This window comes from Myotis brandtii, unplaced genomic scaffold (assembly GCF_000412655.1).
Source record: "Myotis brandtii unplaced genomic scaffold, ASM41265v1 scaffold536, whole genome shotgun sequence".
Classification (NCBI taxonomy): Eukaryota; Metazoa; Chordata; class Mammalia; order Chiroptera; family Vespertilionidae; genus Myotis; species Myotis brandtii.
Window position 1 is genome coordinate 1,358,861 of NW_005369967.1, and position 27,720 is coordinate 1,386,580.

The window sequence follows — 27,720 nt, forward strand, 5'->3', positions numbered from 1 at the left end:
AATATATGGTAGATAGGAAAGTAATAAGATATGGAGATAATGGGTTATGTATTGTTTTCCTTTTTTCATTCTAGAATGTAAAGCTCTTTTTAATTAAAGTATAGTTAACATGCAATATTGTTTCAGGTGTACAACAGTGATGTGACATTTATAGACCTTATGAAGTAATCACCACAAGAAGTAACCATCTGTCACCATACAAAGTTATTGCGATATTATTGACTGTATTCCCTATGCTGCACTTATCCCATGATTTATTTGTGTTATAAGTTTGTACCTCTTAATCCCCTTCACCTTTTTGCCCATACCCCCACCTCCCAACCCTCTGGCAACTATTAGTTTGTTCTTTGTATCTATGAGTCTATTGGTTTGGTTTTGTTTGTTCACTGGTTTAGTTTTTTAAATTTCACAAATAGTGAAATGATAAATCATTTGTCTTTCCCTGATTTATTTCTCTTAGTCAATACCCTCTAAGTCCATCCATGTTGTCACAAATGGCAAGATTGCATTATTTTTTATGGATGAGTAATATTCCATTGTGTGTCTGTGTGTGTATCACTTTCCCTTTATCCATTTATTTATTGATGGACACCTAGGTTGCCTCCATATCATGGCTATCTATAATAATAAAAGCGTAATATGCTAATTAGACCTGACATCCTTCTGGACATCCTTCCTTCCACACAAAGCCGCAGCGGGTGGGGGCCATGGCAGAGGTGGTGGCAGAGGCCCCTGGACGCAGCCGCAGTGGCAGGCAGGGGCCAAGGCCAAGGCCCTTACACAAATTTTGTGCATTGGGCCTCTAGTTATAAAAAATGCTGCAGTAAACATAGGGGTACATATATCTTTTCCAATTAGTGTTTCATTTTTTTTGGATAAGCACCCAGAAGTAGAATTGCTGGGTCCTGCTTTGTCTCATTATAGCCTTTGCTTTAAAGTCTATTTTGTCTGGTAAAGTATTGCTGCCTCAGCTTTCATTTCCATTTTCATGTAATATATTTTTCCATCCCTTTATTTTCATTCTGTATGAGTCTTTTGAACCGAAGTGAGTCTCATGTAGGCAGCATATGAAAGGGTCTTGTTTGTTTACCCATCCAGCCATCCTGTGTCTTTTGAATGGAGCACTTAGTCCATTTACATTTAAAGTAACTTTTTTTAGAAGTATAAAATGTATTTAAAATCACCCACAAAGTTCTGTATAATCAGGAATGATACAATTTGCAACAGCTTTTTTATAAAAAAAAAAAAAACTCAAGACAAAGATTTAAAATATAATTTCAATTACAGTATTCATTTAGCCTTATCCTTTAGAACAATTATAAAAATGAAACTATGCTCTAAATAAATGAGACACAAGGAAAATATAATAGACAATTTCCACAACTATCTTTACATGTATGTTTCAATACTAGTACATTTCAATGCCTTTTGCTACATAAACATGAAATCATGTACAACTGCTGTGCACCAAAACTTAGCTTAATTCGATCTTTCAAGTAACATGCAATTTCAACTCACAAGTCTTCAAGTACTGCTAGTAAGTATTCCCTTGTATGCAGAGCACTATATCTTGATCCTGAATTGAAATCATCATTAAGATTATATTTTTCCCTTCTACATGAAGTGCTTTTTCTTTAAACAGCTTTCCCCATATGTTGAGATCAATAACAACAAAAAGGATATTTTAGAGTTTTAAAATCTTTTTCTTACTATTTAATTGTATAGGATATGTAAAGTAACTATTGATAGTTATGTACTTATTGTCATTTAAATTGTTTTCACTCTAACTTTATAAATGGTCTACTAACTTTACTATATGTTTGCCTTTACTAATGAGATTTTATTTCATATATTTTCTTTTTTCTAGTTTTGGCATTTTCTTTTCCACTTAAAGAATACCCTTTAACATTTCTTGTAATGCCAGTTTAATATTAATGAACTCCTTTAGCCTTTGCTTATCTGGAAAACCCTTGATCTCTCCTTCAACCTTGCTGGGTAGAGTATTCTTAGTTGGAGAGTTTTCCCTTTCATCATGCCACTCCCTTATGGCTTACAAAGTTTCTGTTGAAAATCAACTGATAGTCTTATGGTCATTACCTTATATGTAACTAGTTGTTTTTCTCTTGCTACTTTTAAGATTCTCTCTTTATCTTTAACTTTTAACATTTTAATTATAATGTGTCCTGGTGTGGGTATCTTTGGATTGATCTTATTTGGGACTCTCTATGCTTCCTGGATATGGATATCTGTTTCCTTCACGAGATTAAGAAAGTTTTCAGCCATTATTTTTTCAAAAAGGGTTCCATCCCTTTCTCTATCTCTTCTCCTTCTGGGACCCCTGTGATGCAAATGTGAATATACTTGTTGTTGTACCAGAGGTCCCTTATGCTCTCCTTATTCTTTTAAATTATTTTTTCTTGATCTTCCAATTGGGTGATTTCCACTATCCTGTCTCCCTCATTGCTAATCCATTCTTCTGCATCTTCTGATCTGTTGATTCCCTCTAGTGTAGTTTTCATTTCAATTATTATATTCTTCAGTTATGATAGGTTCTTTTTGTAATTTATGTCTTTGTTGAAGTTCTCACTTGAGTTTATTCACTTGTCTGCAGAATTTGATGAGCATCTTTATGACTATTACTTGATCTCTTTACCTAGTAGACAGCTTAGCTCTGTTTTGTGTAGGGTTTTTTTCTGGGAATTTGTCTTGTGTTGTTTTTGTTTGGAACATATTTTGTCTCCTCATTTTGCCTTTTTGTTTCTATGTATTAGGTAGATCAGCTATGTCTGCTGGTCTTGAAAAAGTACCCTTATTTAGAAGGTGTTCTGTGGGTTTCAGTGGTGGAATCCCCCCTTGCCAGGTGCTCAAGAAGTGTTTCCTGTATGGACTAGTGTGGTCTTCTGTTGTGGTTGGGCCACAACTGCTATGAACACACTGGCAGGCAAGGCTGGTCTCTGGCCTGGCTGGCTGTGAGGCACTGGCTGCAAGGTCCAGCCTCAGCTTATTACAGACACACTGCTGTGTGCTGGTGCTCCTGAGGCTGCCCACCAGGTGTGGAAGGTTAGAAACCACTTGGAGCGGTGCCAGCCTGGGTGGGTCCTCAGGGAAACACCAAGGTAGGGTGAACAGTGTTAGCAAGGTTAATGGAGAGTGACAGAAATGGCACCTTCCAGCATCCGACCAGGCAGAAGGAAGGAGAGTAATAAAGGGGAAAGACATGGTGCCCACCAGCACTTCGGACTCTGGAAAAAGTTCTGACAGATCCCTCTCCCTCCAGCAGATGCCCTAAAATTAGTCAATGTATTACCTTCACATATGACCCAGGTGCTTTTCAAACTGCTGCCTCTGTGCTGGGACTCGGAAAGAGTGCAGCCTTGTTTTCCTACAACCCTTTGACTCCCAGACCTAAGCCCTGCTGGTTTTCAAAGTCAGATGTTATACGGGCTCCTCTGCCTGATACAGGAACCCTAGGCTGGAGTTCGGACCCCTCCCTTTTCAGGGGAGACCTCTGCAGTTGTGATCTCTCTCCCACTTGTGAGTCACTGCATGGGGAGTAGGGGGTAAGGTGAGTCTCTGCCCCTTCTATCCCACTCAGTATGGCTTTTTTTTTTTAATTCATAGTTGTAGAAAATCTATTCTACTAGTATTTAGGTCATTCTCAGAGATAACTGTTCTATATGTAGTTGTAGTTTTGGTGTCTATGAGAGAAAGTGAGCTCAGGATTTCCCTAATTCACCATCTTTAACCAAAGCCAGGAGCCTTGCTCTTAAATGCCAATTTAGCTTGTCTGTGAAATGTCATTCCTTCTGGTTGGTGCACAGTCCCTGCACCTACTTTGTATTTTTTTTCTTTTGTATTTCAACTGTAATAAGTTTCAGACATCATCCAGAGATGACCAGAAGTATAAGATACCAGAAAATAATACTCAGTTTTAAAAAGGGAATATTGTGAATTTATTCTAGTATCTCAGTTTTATCATCTTCCATCCAATTCTGTATGCTTTCTTTGAAAACACTTAAAATGCTATCCCCTCACTTAACTAGCTATTATTTCATTATGTCAATTTTAGAGACAAATAACTGATTCTCCAATAATCTCTAATTGTTCTGTTATTTCTGGAACTGTTTACAGCAAAGTAGCAGAGAGGAGTATGAATGGCAAAGAAAATACCTTAATAACAGAGGAATCTTACTTAGTTGGTAGCTAGTACCCTTTTCTGAAAAAAATTACATAGCCATAGTTTTCTTTCTGAAACAAGTTATCTGATTAATGGAGTTAAAGAGCTGCAAGCCATGACCTTTATAAAATTACTAGAGGCCCGGTGCACGAATTTGTGCACCAGTGGGGTCCCTTGGCCTGGCCTGTGGGATCGGGCCAAAACCGACTCTCCAACATTCCCCCAAGGGGTCCCAGATTGCGAGAGGGTGCAGGATGGGCCGAGGGACCCCACCGGTGCACGATCAGGGCCGGGGAGGGACACAGGAGGTTGGCCAACCGGGGAGGGACTGCAGGAGGGCTCCAGGGCTTGTCCGGCCCATCTCACTCATCCTGATTGGCCAGACCCCAGACCCCTACTGGTCAGAGTATCTGCCCCCTGGTGGTCAGTACACGTCATAGCGAGCGGTTGAGTGGTCTTAGCATATCATTAGCATATTATGCTTTGATTGGTTGAACAGATGACCAGTCAACTGGACACTTAGCATATTAGGCTTTTATTATATAGGATAATAGCTTCAATAACCATGTGTTAATTAGATCAGAAAATTAATCTATATTAGCACTCAATAGCAATTTTCTTCTTTGTTTTCTTTTTCAATAGCAATTTTCCAAGCTCTGCTGGTGACTTAGGATGAAAGTGGGTTGCAATGTAACCTGGCATCTGATTAAGTTAAATCAGTGCCATATCTGAATGGAAGGCTCCCAGTGACACTAAATAAGACAGAGTTTTCCTTCAGCTATTGTAAGGGCCAGTCAGTTGCAAAGCTACTACTTTTTCAACACAAAGCAAAAGGTCCAGCCACATAGTATCACTAATGAGACTGAAAAAACTAGAGGTTATTGTTTGGGAGAACTGAGATATGAAGCCCTGGGTATTGGCCATATTAACAACCTGAGCATCTAAATGTGCAGGCTTGCCGTCTGCCTCCTAAGATAATATTCCAGATTTTCTCACTTCAAATATATACTTTGTTCATTTTGTAACATTTCTAAAATCAGAGTGCATCTTAAAATTATCCATAAATTAAAGTTGTCTGTTGTGTGTGTGTATGTGAGGACCCCCTACTTTTAAGTATTTTATACTCTAAGAAATCCAAATCCATGTTCACATTATAAACTAATTTCATCTATACAAGCATCTAGGAGTAATAATATGAGACCAATTAGGGGGGAAAGTAAGTGCTCTCTCAATATCATACGTAATAAAGAAAGAAAAGAAAATCTTGTTTATTGTATATTTATCTATATCAACTGAGTATTCATTATCTCAATTAATCCTAACAACTACTATAATAAGGTAGTTATTACTATTCAGGTTGGGCAAAAGTAGGTTTACAGTTGTGAGTACATAAGAAAGTTTATTCTTGTATTATTATTTATTAATTACTGTATTATTTATTTATAGTATAACTGTAAACCTACTTTCACCTGCCCCAAAATATTATAAATGAGAAAATTAAGGCATAATATGTTTGGGCAACTTGAATTTGAACCTTATCTGAATACCAACCTCTTTCTGCTATTCCAATACTGCCTCATTGGAAAATAAACTAAGCATCTTATAATTTTCTTATAGGCATATAATAGCAGATATTAAATTTCTAAAGGTGATTCAAAGTCATGGAATTGTGAGTATGTGTTGTTAAGTATTACTTATTTAAGTTTGCTAATAAAGAGACAAGGCATCTGTCTCCTCCTTCAAATAAGTTTAACTTCTCAGGTATTGATTCCACTTCAGAAAAGAGATTTTTAAAAAAGCTTGAAAGAAAAGATAAATGATCATTCTCTTCAGACTTGAGAATATCATGTCACAGAGTCTCTACCTCAAACAAATTGGAAAATAATATTGGGAGTTAAAATCAAAGTTGTTTTATTTAGTTTGCCTCAGTAAGCAACCACTGGGAAGGCCAGCATCTCCAGAGCACTATTGTCAAATTGTAGCCAAAGCTGGTGCAGTATTGTTTAGTCACCATTTAAATTTCTGCAGGACCATTTTTTCATCCTCCTATACTTTCAATATTTATTCAAAGATCCTTTGAGCATATATTTTCTATATGCCAAATACTGTTGTAGGTGCTAGATATACTAAACTCTGCTTACTAGATCTATTTTTCCATTAACAATAGGCAACATTATCCTAAGAGAATAATTTGTGGTGGTTTTTTTGGCCTTGTAGCTGCTAAATCCTGAAGATGACCTCTTACCAGGAAAGATTCGAGACAGCAATCGTTCAACCCTCTTAGCCACGATTCAGGAACATGGTTACCCCACAATCAACTTGGGAATTGTGGGAGACAAGTAAGTATTGGATTTTATTTCTAAGTTGTTATACAAATATGAATTTTAGGAGTACTAACTGTGTGGGGTTGTTGCTAAAACAACAGAAATTAAATACCATAATTTTCACGTATTTCATTCTTCAGAAGCCCAAGAATTGTGGAAGTATCTATGTCCATTGGGGACAGACATTTTCCTGAAATGCCTATTACAACAGGAGAAATATTTTGCTGTCCTATGGGTTTATTAAATTTACAGGGATCTTTTTTGATAGTGTTGTCTTTATCCTAGTGGAAGTAATGGTGATAGTGTTTTATTCCTATTCATACTTTTACTTGTTTCAAGAAAGACAGGGAAGACATAGCATAAGTGAGAAGAGTAAGAGAGAATGTCAAAATTAGCACTAACTGATTTTTTGAAGTTTAAGTACAGTTGTTTTCTAGGGCCTCTGTATTTATTTTGGCATCCTTATGTAACCTGAGTTTCTCCAGATTTCACCAACTTGAAAATTCAGAGGGAGGCATGCTGACTATAATTGTCCATCTCTAACAGCATATTTACTAAATTAACTCAGCCCTCTACTAAATTCCCCAAGTAATCCAGTGACTCTCCAGCTGTATCTTACACATGACCTAAAGCAAGCCTGCTTTCTGAGCATCCCACTACCATGCAACACTGCTACTCAGCCATCTTTCACCAGGCACTATTTCCCGTTCACCAAAGGTGTGCCTGCTTTTAGTAATTCTGAAATATCAGCCTTGTGGAGACAAGCTAGGAGCTGAACCTGAGTGGTAGATACCAGTATGTTTCTGTCACCCATAATCATCCTTCTCTCTCATTACCACCTGGTCACTGAGTAAAGCTCATTATACCGTGATCCTTCATCCCTTAAGATGAGTGCTTTCTCAGAAATCAAATGTGCTTTTAGAAAAGCTCTACCCTACCATTTCATAAGTTAATGCTCTCACACCTGTAAACCCCACCTTAGGCTTAAACTGGACACAACACATCAAAACTTAGACACAGGATCTTGCCAGTAACCTGAGAAGCAGTAGCTTTTATGTCATCTGACCTTTTAAAGTTCTCTTCTTTCTTCCTGATTTTATTTCTTTTTCTGAGGACATTTTTTGTAGAGGCTGTTAGACATATTTCAAACATCATTCTTTTTAGATTCTTCACCACTTGTGTTTGCCTGGATGTTTAGTTCTAGAGAAGCCTATAGCTAAGTGGCCAGCCCCCATGGAACCCCTGGTGAAGCCAGTGTCACAGGTTACCTAATATCACCCTGATCCAGGCTCCCTAGCCCTGGGGAAGTAGAAAGAAAGGGGGGATGAAAGGCGGGTAGTTGTTTGCATTTGAACCTGACCAGTAACCTCTCCTTCCATGTAAACTTCAAGCACCTGAAAATCCTGATACAGATACAGCTTTTAAAAAGACAAAAATTCACTTCTGAGAAAAGATAGTACAACTCCAAGAGTTCCAAAAACACAGAGCAGACCTGAAACTGTATAGAACAAACCTACCAGGTTGTTTAGGTTTTGTTTCCTACCTATCACTGGCTCTGGCCCTGCCTCCAAGTGCTTTAATGAGCTCTAAGAAATAAGGTAAAAGGAGCTTTTTTTTTGTCATTTTAACCTTAATCTGTTCTGAACTATAATTTTGTCCATTTTATTTTCTTATGTTGGTACTTTTGTATACAAATAAATGTTACTTGCCTGGCCGGAGTGCTCAGTGATTGGGTGCTGATCCAGGCACCAGGAGGTCGTCAGTTTGATTCCGGTCAGGGCACATGCCAGGGTTGTGGGCTCAGACCCTGGTAGGGGGTATGCAGAAGGCAGCCAATGGATGTTTTGCTCTCACATTGATGTTTCTCTCTCTAAAAATCAATTTTTTAAAAAAATCTTTTAAAAAAAGAAAGGAAATTAACACCTAATTCCATTACGCAGTATTACCCTTCTTTCATTCTTTAATTCTATGCATGTATACTATTTATGTGTGTATGCATGTGCAAGAAGTCAAAGAAATCATATTCTTATTTTAACTTTCCTTTTCTTACTCAATATATTATAAACATCTGTTCATATCATTACATAGTTCTCTGCTATATAATTTTTTATTTATTTTTGCTATATCATTTTAATGCCTACATGTTATTCTCTAGTATAAAGTACAATAATATTTATTTATATCCCTTGTTGCCATACATTAGGTTGTTTCTAATCTTTCTCAATTGTAAATAAATGACTAACATCCTTATTACTAAATCTTGGCATATACCCCCAATTATTTGAGAGTGTTTTAAAGTTTTTATTTTATTCATGTTATGATAATTGTTGAGTGTCTTCCGTATGCAAAGCTATGTTAATAGCAGAGGTAAATGATAAATAAAACAGCTGAGGACATATGGGTAGGTAAATAAGTAGAGATTACTTACTACAGGTGCTAATCGAGACAACTGTGACCAGACTTGGTTATGTTATTGGTCATTTGGGCACATACGTACTTCTCTGTTTTTGCATTTTTTTCTTTTCCCTCAGTTTCCTGATAAAATTTCTTAAATAAATTGCTATCTTTTGTGGTCTAAACAGGGTGCTTTCTTTCCCACCAGATTATAAGCTCCATGATATAAAAGCTGTGTCTTGGTAACTCTATGTCCACAGCACTTAGTAAGAGTACATCTCCTACATTCGACAGTCTTGCCATCTTTCCCTATACCACCTCGTCTTTCCATGGAACTTACAAACTTCCAACTATGCAATTGTCCAGAAGAATCTTACAGGGTCCCTTAAAGTGAGTCCAAAAACCTTAGCCATAGGAGCAGACCAGAAAGTATGACACTGACAGCATAATTGCATTGGTGACTAAGACACATCCTCATAAAAGGTACAGTGTTAAGCTTTGTACCTGGAGTGATTCATTTTATATTTCTGAAGAAAAAAAAAATGTAAGATGGGGGTGTGGGCATAATTCCAAATGGATTTTAAAAGCTTCTAATTTAAAAAGTTGGGGAGCTATTCCCTCAGACTTAAGTAGATGATCTTATACATTTCCTTCTTAAATATAACAGTAATCATAATCCAAATACACAGAATCCACTTGGGGAAATCTCTCTCTCTTTTTTTAATCTTAACCCAAGGATATGTTTTTATTTTAGAGAGAGAAGGAAGGGCAGAAAGGACAGGGAGAGAGAGAGAGACAGAGGCAGAGGCAGAGGGAGAGAAACATCGATGTGAGAGAAAAACATCGATTGGTTGCCTCCCATACACACCTCACCCGGGGATTGCACCCACAACTTAGATATGTGCCCTAACTGGGAATCGAACCTGAAACCTTTTGGTTTATGGACGACAGTCCAACCAACTAAGCCACCTTACCAGAGCTGGGGAAACCTTTTAAAATAAAGTTTGATACTAATTGAATTTATATTATTCCTAAAACTGATTTACTGAGCTGTTTATATTTCTACCTCAGCTATAAAGCAGCTTGGTAATATAGCTTCCAAACCGTTGACTTGAACCTTCTAGCCTTTCAAGACTTAAAGGGCTGAGAAATTCCCATATTAAGAAAAGGGTTCCCCACCTGGAACATTGCCATCACAGAAGCTTGCCCCACTCTAGTCATGCTGGGCTTGCTTGGCTCTGTCCTAGATGGTGTTTTGGATTTGAATTGCCTATTCCTGCTGCTGCCAATTTGTGAAGCTGCCTCTTCACGTTAAAGCATGAACAGAAGGGTAATAAGCACTGAGATAGCAAATTGAATTTTTATAAAACTGGCACATGTAGCAGGAATTATCAAGATAGACTTAACAGTACAGTGATTATTTGGGCAAAGCCCAGTGCCTTACACCTTCCAATTTGTGAATAAAACATATGCTAACTTGCTATAGCTTACCTAATGTTCTAAAAGTGGAAATTTCTAATTAACAGGAGGAATTTTGTCTGAATTTAATTGGTTCTTATCATCTTTATAAACTGCCTACTTCCCTTTTCTGTTCAAAATGCAAGGTATTCATTTTCACTTCAACATAATAGATTCCTTTCCTGACCATTTATCAGCAGAGGTCCCTGATTTTCTATTGGTTAACCAAAAATATTCTTTCTACTTGAACAAGTATGTGTTTAATAACAAAAGATTCTTCCCACTCTTGGTGACAAACTTTTTTAGTGGCTATTACAGTTGACTTTCTTAATCCTTGAGAGTTGATGTTATTGATTCTTCTAAGAATAACCTCCAGTTTTTACTGTACTTATAGAATTTCTTACCGACCCCCATTAAAGTAATATCTTCCAAAAATCTTTTCCTAATTATTCCATACCAGATTTAATCATTATGTTCCACTCAATATTTATATAATATCTCCTTATATGCATTTTACTGTAGTGTTAATTAACATATTTGAATTCAGTCAGTGATATTAATTTCATTGCTAATTTCGCTCATTTTCCTAAATTTTGCCATGTTTTCTGTACTAGCTTGTAAACTTAAGGTAGAGACCATGCTTCCTTCTCTCTTTATGACTCCATGGTGCCTAAATACCCAGTGGGACTGGAGAAGGACTAACTGATGGCAATATGGAGTATGCAGCTTGATTTCATACGTGAAGTAGACACCAAAAAATATTTGTTTTAAGGAATTTATCCTTGACCCCTAAAGAAATTAGTATATGTCCTGAACTATTTTTTGTTGTTATCTTGGTATAATAAACTGCTATTATTCCTTAATTTCCAATCTCAGAATTTTTTCTAACTCTCCCACTGTCTCTTCACTCATCTTAAAATGATATAGCTCACAGTTGGTATAACAGATGAAACAGGAAACTAATTAGCAGCTGTTGTCCATCTGTGTGTTTATATTAAATATTTTAAAATAAAAGTGCATTTGCATTCTGAATGCTCTGTCTGAAATCCATAAAATCTAAACGTGGGTAAAAACTCTATCTTGGTTTTGAATTTTATAGTAGACTTCATGGTAAAGAAAAGAAAACTATGCCAGAATCAGGATTGTGGTAATTTAAAGCAGATACAAATTTTAAAAAGGAAAAAAGCCTGAACTAAAAGTGAGTCTCCAAAGCCTACTGCAAAGATATCATTGATATATTCCTTCACAGAGACTGATTCATACATAAAGTTTTGAGAAAGCCACATTCATTCTCTGATAGATTTAATTTGAATTATACTTCTACTGTCTCTTTTATCTGCCTTTCTTTTAAATTTAAGCTTCTTTGACATCTGATTAAGTTAGAATTCTAGGGAGACTGTTGTTATTATCGGTAGCCATATCCCAGGTTGAAGGTGAATGTTAGAGCTTTGCAAAGAAAAAATGCTGTTTGTTTTTTTGTTTGTTTTTTTAAAAATATATTTTATTGATTTTGCAGAGAGGAAGGGAGAGAGATAGAGAGTCAGAAACATCGATCAGCTGCCTCCTGCACACCCCCCACTGGGGATGTGCCCACAACCAAGGCACATGCCCCTGACCGGAATCGAACCTGGGACCCCTCAGTCCGCAGGCTGACGCTCTATCCACTGAGCCAAACCGGCTACGGCTGTTTGTTTGGGTTTTTTTGCAAGTCAAATAGTCAGATGTTCTTGATGTTCAAAAAGTGAAAGGGAGAAAAGTATAATATTCAAGATGATTATTATATTGCAATACTCTAGTCCATTTTGCCCTCTATGCTCCAGTCTATGTACCAGTATGAAGAGAAAATAGTTGCTGTATTTATATAAATTTCATTATTTCCATATAATCACAGTATGTTAGAATTGAAAGGAACTTCTGATGTTAGCTAGTCAAATCTTTCACTATTGGAGGTGTTAGAGAAAATTCCTAACTAGCCATCCGGTTTTTGTTTGATGCTTTTAGTGAGAAAGATCTTATTTGCCTCATGAGGTAGCACATTTTATTGTTGGATGGCTCTTATGATAAGGATTTTTTCCATTTCACTGAGCCAGTCTTTATCCCTGTTTCTTCCATCCATTAGTCCTAATTCTGCCCTCTGGAGCAATACCAAATAAATTGACTCCCTATTATATATGACAAGCTTTCAAAGAAAGTACTATTTATGTCTATATAAATATTAAATAGTATCTTCTCTTCCATCCACAGACAATATTATTGCCCATAATATTATTATAGTTGTAATAATTGTACACTATTCATTCCCAAATCTACTGTGGAGAGATGGCATAGAGGCCAGGGTTTGTTCAGTTCATTTTTTGAGTTCCTACAATGTGTAGAGATTTGGAGAGGCAATAAAGGAGCCTAGATAAATGAGACCCTGTCTTGTGAGGCAGTCATATATTACTAGAGGCCCGGTGCATGAAAATTCATGCACTGGAAGGGGGGTGCCTCAGCCCAGCCTGCCCCCTCTCATAGTCCAGGAGCCCTCAGGGGTGGGAGGCGACCCAGCGATCAGGGGAAGGCAATGCCCCATCACACCTCTGCTGCTGCCATTGCCGGCAGTGCAAGCCTCAGTCGGCCCTGGTTACCTGAGCCTCGGGCGGCCCTGGGCAGCTAGAGGATGAGGGGACTGGGGGTCTCAGAAAGCAGGCCTTGTTGCGCACCTGCTGCCCCAGCAGGGCAGAGGGGACTGGGCGCCATCTTTGAGGGTGGGCAGTCAATTAGCATATTCCCTCCTTATTGGCTGTGGGTGCCTCCATCTTTGTGACGGTGTGAGGGTCAATTAGCATATTCCCTCTTTATTAGATAGGATTGTGTCATCTTCATAAATTTTACTTTTCCCAACTTGTTGCTTCTCTTTATTCTTTTTAGTTCTTTTACTTGAAATTCCACTTTGACATTAATATACCACTCCTACTTTTTTGCTTATTTACATTTGCCTCCTGGTATCTTTTTGCCCTACCCTTACTTTCAGTCTTTCATCTTCAAGTATATCTCTTGTAAATAACATTCTAATGGGATTTGAGCTAAAGAGAAAAAACCCTCAATCTTGCATCTGCCTTAAGTTACTGTAACCCTGATCCTGGCATAAAGTTTATTTTGCTTTACCATACCATGAAGTTTGCTATAAAAACATCCCTTGATGTTTTTCTTTCTTTTCTGTTTATATTTATCTTAAACTTTATGTTTACTATTTATACAGCTTTATTATTTCTTCACTATCCCCCTCATGATTTCCTTCCAATTTCTAATATTCATAATCAAATATATATTTCTCCACTATTATATTTTTAAAGGATGCTAAATGTATCCCTCCTGTAAGACATCCCCATTTCTTCTATGCACCCCCTACACCAGTGAGACCTTTAGAATACTTCCCCCATCTCCTACCCCATCAACTTTTAGGTAGTATTGCTGCAACCATGCTCTTAATTATAGGCTATTAAGTTTTCTTTTGTAGTATATCTCTATAATTTCTAGAGAAATCCACATATAGTACATATATTATAATTCCTCAGTTTATTTGATCATTGTATATTAGATTTAGCTATATAGTTCTATAAATATGTGTGTGGCTCACTAGCATTTCCTCTTTCTTGCCCTATCTTGAGATCTCTGATCTGATTTATTTTTTCAGAACATTACTTATTAATTTATTATCTGAATTTTTGCATTTTCACAAATATCGTTCTTCTATCCTGATGGGTGAATGCTGTCTGACTGGATATATGATTTGGTAGTGGCAAGCTTTTTTTCTCAGAATATGTTGATGTTAATCTTCTGTTTTATAATTTTTGGTATTGTAGGTAAGAAATCCAAAGCCAATATTCTCTTTTTAGTAAATCAAATCTTACTGTCTGACAGCTTGTAAGATTTTCTCTTTATTCTTGAAATTACACAATTTTACCAGGACATTTATATATATAAAATATTCAACCTTGCCTAGAACTCAGTAAATCTTTAATGTTGTAAGTCAATCTCCATTAGTGCTTTAATTGTTTGTTATTGTTAAAATTATATATTTCCTGGAGTACTTTTATTTCACAATGCGCTAGCTATCCTAAATAGTATGCTTACTCTTCCACATCCCATTGCTAGTTCTAAAATTGCTGGTATTTTCCTTATCTACTGAGAGATCTATTTGCCCTCAGCCCTCAGGAAGCTGCTACAATACTGAGGACCTGATGGGAATGGAGTTGTAGTAGAAAAGAGGACCACAAATGGTAAAAGGCACGGAAGTCACAACTCCTGAATTGGGAAAGCTCCAGTGGCAAGCTGCCACTCTTCTGTTAAAGTAGGGAAGAAAAAAAAGCCTTTATGCTTCCTGGACATTTAGTTGTAAAAGTTTGGGCTTTCCCAGCCTTTCAGGATAGGGCAGTGTGGGTAATTTTTAGGTAGACTTCCAGGTCAGCTTAAAAATGATACCTTCCAGGTCAACTTAAAAATGATACCTTGAGGCTAAATGGATCCCAATTAGCTTTAAGTGCTTTATGTCAGTGAATGTTAGTTAGAGACAGGAAGGATCTAGTCTAAATGTTCTCATATTGCAAATAAGAATAATGAGACCCCAAAATGATATTAGTTTTTCAGTCATCTCAACAGTAGAGACAAAATTGGATTCTAGACCTTATAACACTTAGGCCTTCAATTAACCGTTCTATTTTCTGTCACCTAGTATTTAAATTTTTAGCATTTAGTACTAAATCAACTCTCTTATAGAATACTTTCATATAATATTTGGCACTCTAAGAGAACAATGGATAGGTACTTAATTTAAGTGAAAATGGATATAAAGTGTTAGTAAATTAAGATTAATACTGGTATTTGATTTATTTTTAAATAAATGATTAATCATCATCCAAATCTAATTAAAACTGTGATTGCTACTGAAGGCAGAATTAAATGATATCACAATATCTCTTTAAGATCTGCTGCTCTTTGAGAGAAGGGATGCTACTCATATATACCTAGGACAGTGGTCGGCAAACTGCGGCTCATGAGCCACATGCGGCTCTTTGGCCCCTTGAGTGTGGCTCTTCCACAAAATACCACATGTGGGCGCGCATGTACAGTGCGATTGAAACTTCGTGGCCCATGCGCAGAAGTCGGTATTTTGTGGAAGAGCCACACTCAAGGGGCCAAAGAGCCACATGTGGCTCGCGAGCCGCAGTTTGCTGACCACTGACCTAGGAGGCTTTATCTTACATCCCCTTTGTGGCAATGGTGAGAAGATATCTCAAAATTTTAAAGTACAAATTATTTTTCAATCATCACTATTTGGCATACACAAATACCTCATCATTTCCCCTTATTATGTTACCCTGTTAGATAGAGAAAAAAGAAGAAAACCCTGTGAAAGTACCAGTAGCCACTACTTCTGCTCATAATTCTTTATCCATAATAAGAGTTATGCTCCTGTCGGGCAGAGACCCTTTAATTCCTACTTTGTACAGAATATAGTACTGTGCTCAGGTTAACACCTACTCAGTGAATAACATGGTTTAGTTTAAAGTGGGCACTATATCTAAAACCTTTTCCTTGTGTATTAATGTGTTTGTCTTTGTTTTTTCCAGCCCAGATGACTTACTCAATGCCTTGAATGAGGGTATCAGTCGTGCTGATGTCATCATCACATCAGGGGGTGTGTCCATGGGGGAAAAGGTATGAAAAATGGGGATCATGGAAATTTATCCACTATAATATCTTTGCATGCAGTTGATTAACTGTGATCTGGTAGTGCTCTGGGGTATAACGAGACCCCCACAAAGCTAAAAATCCATGGGGCTTCAGAAATTTCTGGGCATACAGAAAGGAATGCTGTCTAGGTCAGAGAGCTTACCTCAGAAGCAGCATTGAAAATCCCACAATTTGCATTATGGTTTTGATCTCCCCCTGGAGATTTCTAGCTTTTTGCTCAATCAACCTTAGTACATTAGGACTTCTTTTATATGTAACTAGAGGCCTGTTGCAGGAAGATTCCTGCAAGAATAGGGCTTCCTGCGGCCGCCCCACTTGCTTCCCTCCTGTCTCCGCTGCCCCGCTTGCTTCCCTCCTGTCTCCGCCGCCCCACTTGCTTCCCTCCCATCTCTGCCGCCCCACTTGCTTCTCCGCAGCTTCGCTCCCTTCTGCAGCACTTAGCTTCCTTCTACGCTGTCTTCAGTCTTCGCTCGTGCCTGCATATGCAGATTAACCGCCATCTTTGTTGGGTTGATTTGTATAGTTGCTCTGATTGGCTGGTGGGCATAGCGGAGTGATGACCAATTTGTATGTTTCTCTTTTATTAGTGTAGATATTTACTCCTAAGTTAAAACTCCAAGATCCTTCCTTCTACCTAAATTTAAATTACAGATGACCTCGCCACCCCCCTCCCTCATATTTCAAACCTGGTTGTCCACAAGGTAGAAAGAGAAGATTAGGTATTCCTTTGCCCCACTTGAAAAATAGTCATAATCATAATAATGATGAAAATAAAATACAAGCATGGATATAAAATGCTTTCCCCTATAAAATTACAATTTGAATATCTCAGTATCATTAAATTTATATATATGTCTAAATGAAATGTGTTGATCCATGATTATTATTGGGTCAATTGAATAATGTTATAAAAGTGAAATATTCTTTACTACGATAACCAACCTTATGTTTGGCACAATAACATTTCAGATCACAAAGTAATTTGCAAATGTATAATCCCTTTCCATGTTTTTTTTTAAATCTCATATTAATGACTGAACTGAAAATTATAAAAATATTGTCATAATAGCAACTTTTGCTAAAATCATATTTTCCAAGAGCTTGATTTATTTTTAGCTAGACCTTATGTATATGATTGTTCTTGGTCCCTGCACTCACTAGCTATAAAGCTGCCTTAATCCTTAACCTGACTCTTTGGACAGTGAATTCTATAGGCTCTGAGAACAAATGTCAGAATACAGTAGCCTGAACAAAGAATGCCTGCTTTCATTCCCAACTTTAGTTTTAGAATGTTTAAGAATAGCAATTCAGATGCTAAAGCAAATGAAGAAAAAGAGAGGATCTCAGTCCAAGACTACCATTGCAAATGACATCCAAGAGCAAAGCTATTAAAATGTAGGTAGGTATTCTCCTTATAGCAGACAGTTTGCTGTGTTAGTCTTCCTTCAAGTCTCCTAGCAGTCTTCAGTCCTCGGTATAGCAAATTACTGCAGACCTCCTGAGATCACAAAGGCTAGGACTGAAGTCTGCATTATAGTAGACCTATAATGTCTGTTTTTATTATCATCAAACTGCCGGTGGTGTTCCGAGTATCACAAGAGCAATCCTGAAGTTGAGTACTTAAATATTAAATTTGTTATTCCCAGGGAGTGTGTCATGTATAACTTATCTTGGTTATTAATGAACTTAATTGTAGGACAATAATTATTTGTCAGACCTAAAATTTGTCTTTCCTAATACTTCTGAAGAGGCAACAAGTTTATAACTAACAAAGATGTCATTTATCCTAGGGATACCCTCACAATTAAACAGAGCCAATATAGTAAGGCCTATTAGTTTTCTTTATAAAGGAGCCAGTGAAAAATGACTCTTTCAGATAAAATCTCTCCTCACTGCTACCTCCCCCTGCTTCACACAGACTTTTTCAAGAGTTTTTATTTTTATAAAAATTGGAAGTTTCAGATAAACAGAATCTGCTTTTTGTCCTGAAAACTAAAGAATTATATGAATTACTATAAATTTTCTACAACCTGCAAAATTGTAAAATAATTCAAAAACAATGAATGGTGCAGATAACCAAGAAGAATATACTTAACCTGGATACCCAGTAATCCCAGTAATTTTATTTTATTGCCTATTTAACAGTCTCTTAAGTTTTCTTAATAGTGTCTCCATTACCTCATCTGATCAAAATAATCACAGATAGTTTTGATCACACATAAAAAAGGGTGGTCTCATAGGCTTACCCTAATTATTTAGCAGCAAGACTGTTAATTAAAAATATAGGCCTTCTTGAATTTGTTGCAAATTTAGAGTTAAACAGCAATAGAATATTAAAACTAATCAACAATATTCTGAACAAATAAACACAGTAAAATTTTTCCTTATCATTTTATTCAGCCCTATATCATTCTTGCTCTGCTAGATCTTGGGTTAGCAGTCTGCTTTCATGAAACCATCTGCTTCCATTCTAAAGAGTCCTGGGATTCCTGACTCAGTTCACTGGTACTGTATAAAAGTTACCTAAGCTCTATCTAAGCCTGTACCCAAAACTATTCTTTGAAGTGTTAGTATTTCAAAGTTTCTCTGACATTCCTCCCTAGTATTCTGAATCTGCCTTTGTTGCAGACACAAACTATTGATTGTAGCTTATAGCCGAGCCTACTGCAAGCATCAGAGTAAAACAGAAACTCCATAGATAGCAGATACTTAATGGCTGTGCATCATTTGATGCTGTAATCAATAATATCAGAATAGAAGATAAGTAAAATTCTCTATTGGGATACAGTATCGAATTTTTTCTTTTTTTAAATATATTTATTGATTTCAGAGAGGAAGGGAGAGAGAGAGATAGAAACATCAATGAGGAGAGAGAATCATTGATCGGCTGCTTCCTGTACACCCCACACTGATGATCGAACCCACAACCCTGGCCGGGAATCAAACTGTGACCTCCTGGTTCATAGGTCAATGTTCAACCACTGAGCCACACCAACTGGACCAGTATCTAACTATTTCATAAATATTTTTATCAGTGTTTTCCCTGAGAGTAAAAGCATAGTGGACAGCTAGGGCATTGTCAAATCTCCAGGCACTTCCCATAAAGCATAACATTTCTGAAGTAGTTATTTGATAACATTTTACCTATATGAATCGAACCTTAGGGCATACTGAGCATCTCTTCTCAGATATGACAGCAACTCCCCTCCCATGACACTCTTAATATGGGGACATTATCGAACAAACCTAATTATTTCTAAACACCTCTTTTTATAAGATAAAAGCACAAATCTTTATGATTTCCTAGAGGACCCTCTAGGAAATTTGAAAGATAGTTTCAGGTATAAAAAATATTCTGAAGTTTTGTTTTTGTTTTTCTAAATTTAGGCCTGATTTTTAGAAGGCAAAATTAAAAGAGTTGTCAAAAAAGAATTGAGTACCTGATTTAGATAGGATCATGGGTATCTGAGAAACTACTTAGTTACCTAATTTTCAAACAACAATAAAATATTTGAAATCAATCCTCCCACCAAGAACAACTATAAAAGCTATATTAACTTTTTTTAATTTTTAAAGAAAAGAAGGAAAAGATAGAAAAAAAGTGAACCGCAGAGAATTAAAACTGGAATTCTTCATCATATTTTTCTTCAATGCCTTTACTAATTCCTAAGCCAGGGAGAGGGAAGGTATAATAGTATCAGAGGCCAAGAAACCAAGAATAAAACAGTAACTAATAAATTAATGAAGTGAACAGAATTTTTCAGTCTTAGGAGTTCAGAGCCTGCCATAAAGGAGGGGCCTTGGCAGAAATTTCAGGTTTTCAGTTTAAACCCTTGAAAAACTATGTTCTAGGAATAAGGACAAACTGGAAAAAAAAAAAAAAACAAGCCTTCTCAAAGACTGAAATCTTTCTCAAATTATCTCAATACTGGATTAGACCATAGTAATCTTAGTTTACCTTAACTGACTGCCAGAAGTTTCTGGAGGAATATATTATCATCCAGAGCCTCTTCAATTTTTCCACTTCAATTTTTTAAATTACCAGCTAAAATTACTAAAAAACTAAGAAGGAAAAAAAACAAGATAGAAAAGCCCTAAAAATGATGGACTTTAAAACAATGTAATTAATATGTTTAATAAAAAGGAATGACAAAATGAAGAATTTTACTAGAAAACTAGAATCTACTCATAAGAATTAAATGAAAATTTTAGAAAAGGGATGAAAAAAGGCATAAAAGACATATGGGATATGGTGAAAGGTCTAACATATATGTAATAGGAGTCCAGAAGGAAAGAAGAAAGAGTAAGCAGAAGCAATATGTAAGAAGTATTGGCAAAGAGTTTTCCCAAATCAATAAAAGATATCAAGTCAGAAAGTCAAGGAGCTCTGCTAATCTCAATCAGTATAAATAGGAAGAAACCATCCTTAAATAATTATAGCAAAACTACTGAAAGCCAAGGACAAAGAGAAAATCTTACCAAAGGACATATTTCCTTCAAAGAACCAACAGTAAAACTAACAGAAATGATTTAACTGGAAATGATGGTACTCAGAAACACTGGAATGGCATTTATAAAATGCTAAAAGAAAATAACTGCCTCTGTGGAACTGTGTTTTCAGCAAAAATTTCCTTCAAAAATTAAGATAGGGACATTTTTAGTCAAACAAAAACTGAGCAGACCTATACTAACGCAAGTTTTTTAGGCAGAAAGATTATGGAAGCATGGAAATGCAGAAAGGACTGAAAAGGGAAAAGGAAAGGGTTAATATGTAGGTAAATGTAAATGAGTGTTGATTGTATAAAATAATAATACCTTGAAAGGTTTAAAATATATATAAAGTCCAGCTGGTGTGGCTTAGTGGTTGAGCATCAACCCATGAACCAGGAGGTCGCAGTTCTATTTCCAGTCAGGGCACATGCCCATGTTGCAGGCTTGATCCCCAGTGGGGGACATGCAGGGGGCAGCCAATGGATGATTCTCTCTCATCATTGATGTTTCTATCCCTCTCTCCCTCTCCCTTCCTCTCTCTGAAATCAATAAAAAACACATATAATAAATAAATATAAATATAAAGAGCATTATCTCTTTTGTTCAAGACTATATCCCCTGTACTTAGCATATGACAAGTGCTCAATAAATATTTATTGAATGAATGACTGACTGAAGAATGAATATTTGTCTTACACAAAGTCAACTTCACTAAAATAAGGTGGTTTTTTATTTTAATCTTATAAATTCATTTTATCTTCATCTTGAAAGTCTGGTATTCAAATGTCTGAAAATAAAGCGATTCTTTTTCATATTTGCAGGACTATCTCAAGCAGGTGCTGGACATTGACCTTCATGCTCAGATCCATTTCGGCAGGGTGTTTATGAAGCCAGGGTATGAAAATAATCTTGTTATCTCATATATGGGCTTGGTTTGGCTTACTTTAACTAACAAAGCTTTAAATGCTTTCTTCTTATATAGTCTATGATGGATTACCTATTTTAATAGAAGAAATATTATAGTAATAGAATTCTTTGCACAAGTGCAGCTCCTATCTGAAATGGGTATTCATCTTCCTTATGAATCACTGAGTTTGGTATAAACAAAGCAAAGCAACTTACCAAACCTTTTTCCCTTTAATTCCCATGTCTAGTTCCTGCTTTCTCTTTTTCTCTTTCTCTCCATACTGATTCTTTCTCTCTCTTTAAAAACATTTCAATATGAAAATTCTCAAACATACACATAAGTAGGAAGTACAGTGAAGCCCCCATGAACCCATCACCTAGCTTCTGTAACTATCAACATTTTTTCATAATTGCTTCATCAGCCCATTCCACACCTTGTTGAGGGGACAAAGGGCTAGCTTATATTAAAGCAAATTCTAGACATGTCATTTTTATATACATCTCAAATAATAACAACAGCAGCAGTATCCTCTTATGTAAGTAATCACAGTGGTATTGCCTCGCCTAACAAAATAAATAAGAATACCTTAACATCTAATACCCTGATCATATTCAGGGTTCTCCTATGTGTTAAGAAAAGAATGCCTTCTTATAATTGTTTCGTTTGCATTAGGATTCAAGTCAGTGCACTCATTGTATTTGGCTGTTAAAGAACATTTACTGTCCCCCTCCTTTTTTGTCATGCCATTGACTTGTTGAGGAAACTGAATGAATCATTTGTCCTAAACGAATGGATTGGGCTGATTGTTTTTGTGGTGGTATTTAATTTGTTCCACTCTCTCCAGGATATTCTGTAGACTGGAAGTTAGGTCTAATGGCTTGATTAGATGAAGATTCAACTTTTTTTCCTTTGTAAGAATACTTAATAAGTAGTATTTTATACTGCTTCTTACTACCTCCTAGGAGGAAAGAAAAATAACCAAATACTAAGATCTTGCACATATCCTAAAAACTAATAACTCCCTAAGGAAGGACTGATGGAAGCTCTATAATCAATTGTAAATCTTTAAAGAATATCAACCATTGGTGTTGATGAAATATGTGTGGCCATGTCTTCAAGCAGTTGTCTACCTATTCAGACCCCTGCTACTCTGTAAACCTTTGGTTCCCTATTCAAAGGCTCAGTGTGTGGGTGAGCATTCCAGCACCACCTCCATGCCATCAGGGACAATAACAATAATGCTGTAGTTCAGAATTATACTCTGATGGGTGCTCATGTGAACCCCAAGAGAGAGTAGAGGTGAGACTTACAGTTAGGAGCTGTGGGAACTATTACCATATTCCAGAAGCCTTTTTTAAGTGTCCCTAGCCCTTGTAATCTCCCTGATTTATTGGGTACTCATGTCAGTTCTAGGATAGCGATCAGACTTTGCCTCCATGATTTTGCTATTTAAGTATGAAGTTAAGATTATCCCTAAAGTTTTCTTCACAACTTGATAGAACTTAAAATTCTTGACATTTTAATTCTGTAGTTACCCCAATATGGCTGCTACTGACAAGGTTCTTTTATTATTGAAATTATTGGATTTGGATCATTCTTATTAGGAATATTTTATCTTAAGCAAATGTTGCTATGGTGTGGGTGCACAGGCTTTTTCTTTTCCTTTCCCTGTGGCCATACAAATTTGATTAGAAAACAGAGGACATCTCAAAAGTATGTCAGTGTGCTTCTCACTAACCCCAAAAATTAAATCAATTATTTCCTTTGCAGTGAGAAAAAAGTTGGCATTACTTGCCCTCACCACTAGAAGACAATTATTTGTGTAATATATGTTTAAATTAATCTCAGCACCTGTGATGTATAATTTTAGCACTCTTTTTATTTTCAGTCTTTTATTTACCACTTACTTCAACTTTGGGACTTCATCAGTTCCCTTAAAGTCATGACTTCACTCATTGTTCTGTTACATTCTCATCTCAGGAGGGGAATTGAACAGTAAGTGTTGAGTTCCAAGGAAATGGTTTCCCAGAGCTTAAAAAGACTTCACAGTCTAGCAATAGGACACTCATGACAGCAATGCATGATAACAAAATGTTTTGTTGTAATGGAATCTTTTTTAAATTAGTGCCTTTAGATAAATCATAGTACCTGTCTGCAAGATGATTTGAATTGGTAGATTCAAATAGTATAGTAGATAGAAGGTATTATGCATTCCCTCCTCACTCTTATTATGCATGTTAGTTTGCTATAGTAAAGTGGTTTAGAATTTTAAATGAGCTTCCTTTACTTGGCCAGAATTTTATACTTGTCTAAAGGTAAGATTTTAAAGATAATTGCTGCCTAATAGTACAAGAACAAATATAAAACCTCAGAACACTTTAGTCTTGCTCTTCCCACATACAGTGCATTTAGAATGTAACTAACCTCTTTCATTTTAAACACAGAGATACTCAAAAAAAGCATTTGGATTATTATCAACCAGATCTACCAATCACAATTTTTATGAGTCATCTACAGTGAACATAGCTGTTTTCGAGAATGCATCTTGGAAATTATTTTCATCATACAGTAACAATCATTGCCAAATAACCTATCCATAAATCAATATGACAATCTAATCTCATCTTTCTAAACTACATCAAAGAATCAGAAAGTAAGCAAAAAATAGCCCTCAGAGTAGTCAAAAATAGATGTTATGAAGTCTATATACAGCATACCCTATATACAGAGCCTCATCAAGTTATGAGTCATACAGTTAGACAAAGCTTGGTTCAAATCTTTGTTTCCCCACTTAGTAGCTGAGTGATTTGGGGTATTGCTAATCTCTCAGTTTCCTCGTCTATAAAATGGGATGATAATTATCACCTCATGAGATTACTGTGAAAATTAAATGAAATAATAGATGTAGTTAATAGAACTTTTTAAAAATAGTAACTTTTATTATTGTTATTATTATCATTCCAACAATATAACTACTATTACTACTTTCTGGTTCCCAAACCTAAGCAAGCTTTAAGGGTCAAGATGATGACAGTCTAGCATTAAGGGAAGCCACAGAAAAACACTAGTTAAAAAAAACAAAAACAAAGAAAACAGATGCCCTGGCCGGTGGCTCAGCTGGTTAGAGCATTGTCCCATACACCAAAAAAAGTTGCAGGTTTGATTCCTGGTCAGGGCACATACCTAGGGTTGTGGATTTGATACCTGGTCGGGGTGCATATGGGAGGCAACCAATGTTTCTCTCTCACATCTATGGTTTATAAGTGAAAAGAACACAAAATACCCTTGTGACCCAAAATCACTGTATTATAGAAGAGTAGAATAAGTTAATAATAATGGCTGTAAATCATCAAAAAATATTATGACCCATTTTTGAAAGCCCAACCTGCAAAAACAGTAAAAATAAAACAAATTTGGGTGCTTAAAAAGATAATTTTTCAACTATAGGAAACTTCATCACTCCCTAAGGATTCTACATCACTCAAGTTTCATTAATACAATAAAAATTATAGCTGAAATTCTATGTAAAGGATAGGCAATAGAAAAAAATTACTATTCTTAACTTCCCACCTTCTCCATGCCACTCACACTTACCCCTCTCCATACCCCTCATGGTAAAGGTTCATGTCAGAAACTTGAGAAAGTATAATATGGGAATTTTTAATATTATTATTGCTTTAATTATATTCTAGTCATGGGTTTTTTTTTTTTATTTTGACATTTCAAAACACTCCTTTCATAGGAGGGAAGTTCTTAGGTTTATTGCTGAGTACAGTTTTAAAGGGTTGAGAAATACTCCTTTTGAGCAATAGGCAGTTATCTGATAGGCATGTATTATGAGGTAACCTTCTGATAATAAGAATGATTGTTATGAATCACCAGCAACAATAGTATAGACATCATTAGCTAGGTGGGTGGAGAAACTCCAGGACTTGGGATACTCTTCTATGACACTGGCAGGAAGGGAGAAAAGTAAGCTACAGAAAACCAAGGAGTTTGGTTACTTGGAAATAGTAGATGCTAAAAACAAATTAATTTACATGCTCTTGGAACACTTCAGGATATAAAGATTTAAATAATCAACAGAGAAGTATTTTTATATGACAAGCCTTCTATTAGAAGAACCATGTAACAAGAAAACTGGAGTACTGAATTTACCTGTTATACTACTTTACAGAACTAATAATCTTCTTTTTTTCTCTAGCCTGCCAACGACATTTGCAACTTTGGATATTGATGGTGTAAGAAAAATAATTTTTGCACTACCAGGTAAGAATAATTGAAACAGTTTATTTTGCCTTTTCTGGGGAAAAAATGACCAAAAATGATTTTGAATCCCAAGTGACCAGTCCCCTATCAGAGTACTTGATTTGGAATCTAAATGACCTGGGCTCAAGTCCCAGCTTTACTTACTTGATGAATCACTTAACCTCACTGAAGGTGTTTCTTCATCTATAAAATGGGGCTAATTACTACTTCACAGGGTTGGTGTGAAAGTCAAATTAGATAGTATATTTCACAGCACATTCCAACCCTAAAATGATAACCAAGTATTAGCTGTCACTGGATCTTTCTGGGGCACCTGCTTTTCCTTATGGGAGATCGGTCAAAGTTAGCAGCCTAACCATGTCCCACAACTTGAAGTATTGTGCTCGAGGGGCCAAAGGGCTGTGAACCACACATGCAAATGCTAGAACAAAAAATACAAAATTGCTTTTGGTTTTGGCCAAATTTGGACCGTAGGGAGGGGGGTGAGCAACGTAGAAGGAGGGGCTACTAGTATTGGTGCTTCTCAGCCAAATCCCAAGCATCATCAGTCTGACCACATCACTGTCCTCACCCTCACTGCCAAGCGAGCAGAAACTCACAGGTTCAGATAGTGGTTATTTCAGCAGGGAAGAGGATGCGAATAACACTTTTTAATGTGTTTCTGTATTTTCTAAAAAGCCAAGTGGTTCCATTCACAAGGACTTTCAAATTCAGCTTTTTATCGATTTTTGGCTGTGTATTTAAAGCCGTACTTTTAAAGCCATTACTAATCTTGAAAAATTCTAAAGCAGTTGAGAAGTTTTGTATATCAGCTTGGTTTTTTTTTCCAACTTTAACAAAATTATCCTCTAATCTGTAACAGTGTCCCATTCTCTCTTTTTGACACAGGTTCCTTCAGAAAATAACCTACTTATTTTTTTATAACCTACTTATTCCTTTGAGATGTTTATTTGCTTTTTATATTAAATAAGTCTCAAAATAGAGATATAAAGAAAAGAAAGCAAGCAGAAAAAATATAGAACTTAAAAATCATTTTTAAAGCCCCAAAGAATTTATAAGCAAAAAAGAGATTAGATTTCTATCATATAGGAAATTTTAAGAGAGAGGACATGTAAGGAAAGTAGTCTTCAAATTTTATCTGTAGTATAGAACTCCTTGGGGCCTTTAATATATCCTTAGATATTCCAAAAACCATTATATAAAACTATGATCCTCTGTCTGGTTTTAATTTGCCTAGAAGACACTGTTTACTTTGTCTACAGAAGCTATGACTCAGCCTATAGCCCATCAGTGACAAAAGAATGTTACAGTGGGAGACTAGTTCACCATTTCTGAGGAAGTACTGTTTGTCTACCAAAGAAGTTATAATTAACCTATATTCAAATTACTACTTTCATTTGAAATTTTCTCTGCTCAGCCTGAATAAACCTAAAGAGGGCAGCAGGAGCTCACATGTTCAGACTGTAAAACCAGCGAAGAGGTTCCTTTTACAAGGATTTTAAAATTCAGAATTGTATTTCTGCTTTCCCAAGGGCCGTGCATGTAAAGCCATTAGTAGACTTCATAAGTTTTAAAGCAGTTTAAAAGTTTTGTGTATTGACTTGCTATTTTTGTAACTTTTTAAAATTACTGTATAACACATTCACTGTAAAAACTTTAGAAAATGATGATAAGCATTAAGAAATGTTATCCATAATCCTCTTCCCCCTGAAATAACCACTATCCGAAATTTTCTATATCAGTCCTTCCAGTCCTATTTTTATAGAGTAATTTTATAAAGCAATAGCAATTACAGGAATTCTGTAATCATTGTTAAATGAACTGTGTTTTTTTCCAGAAAAAAATATTTATTTGTATTTTTGAGGCGAGAAAAGCAATTGATTTTTTTATTGTTTAAAGTATTACATATGTCTCCTTTTTCCCTGATTGACCCCTCCCCCCCCCCCCCCCCCCCCCCCCCCCCC

At 36.2% G+C, this 27,720-nt stretch overlaps 1 protein-coding gene across 13 annotated transcripts in view; it reads left to right on the forward strand.

The window, feature by feature from the left end:
• The window catches only part of GPHN (gephyrin), a 445,634-nt gene that overhangs the window by 410,652 nt on the left and 7,262 nt on the right, over positions 1 to 27,720 (forward strand). For all 13 annotated transcript variants that reach the window (XM_005877905.2, XM_005877906.2, XM_014549124.1 and 10 more), the window contains 4 exons: positions 6,395 to 6,516; positions 15,966 to 16,053; positions 21,402 to 21,475; positions 25,692 to 25,756. In XM_005877905.2, coding sequence (XP_005877967.1) covers positions 6,395 to 6,516; positions 15,966 to 16,053; positions 21,402 to 21,475; positions 25,692 to 25,756 — 349 coding nt within the window. The remainder of the gene's footprint in view (positions 1 to 6,394; positions 6,517 to 15,965; positions 16,054 to 21,401; positions 21,476 to 25,691; positions 25,757 to 27,720) is intronic.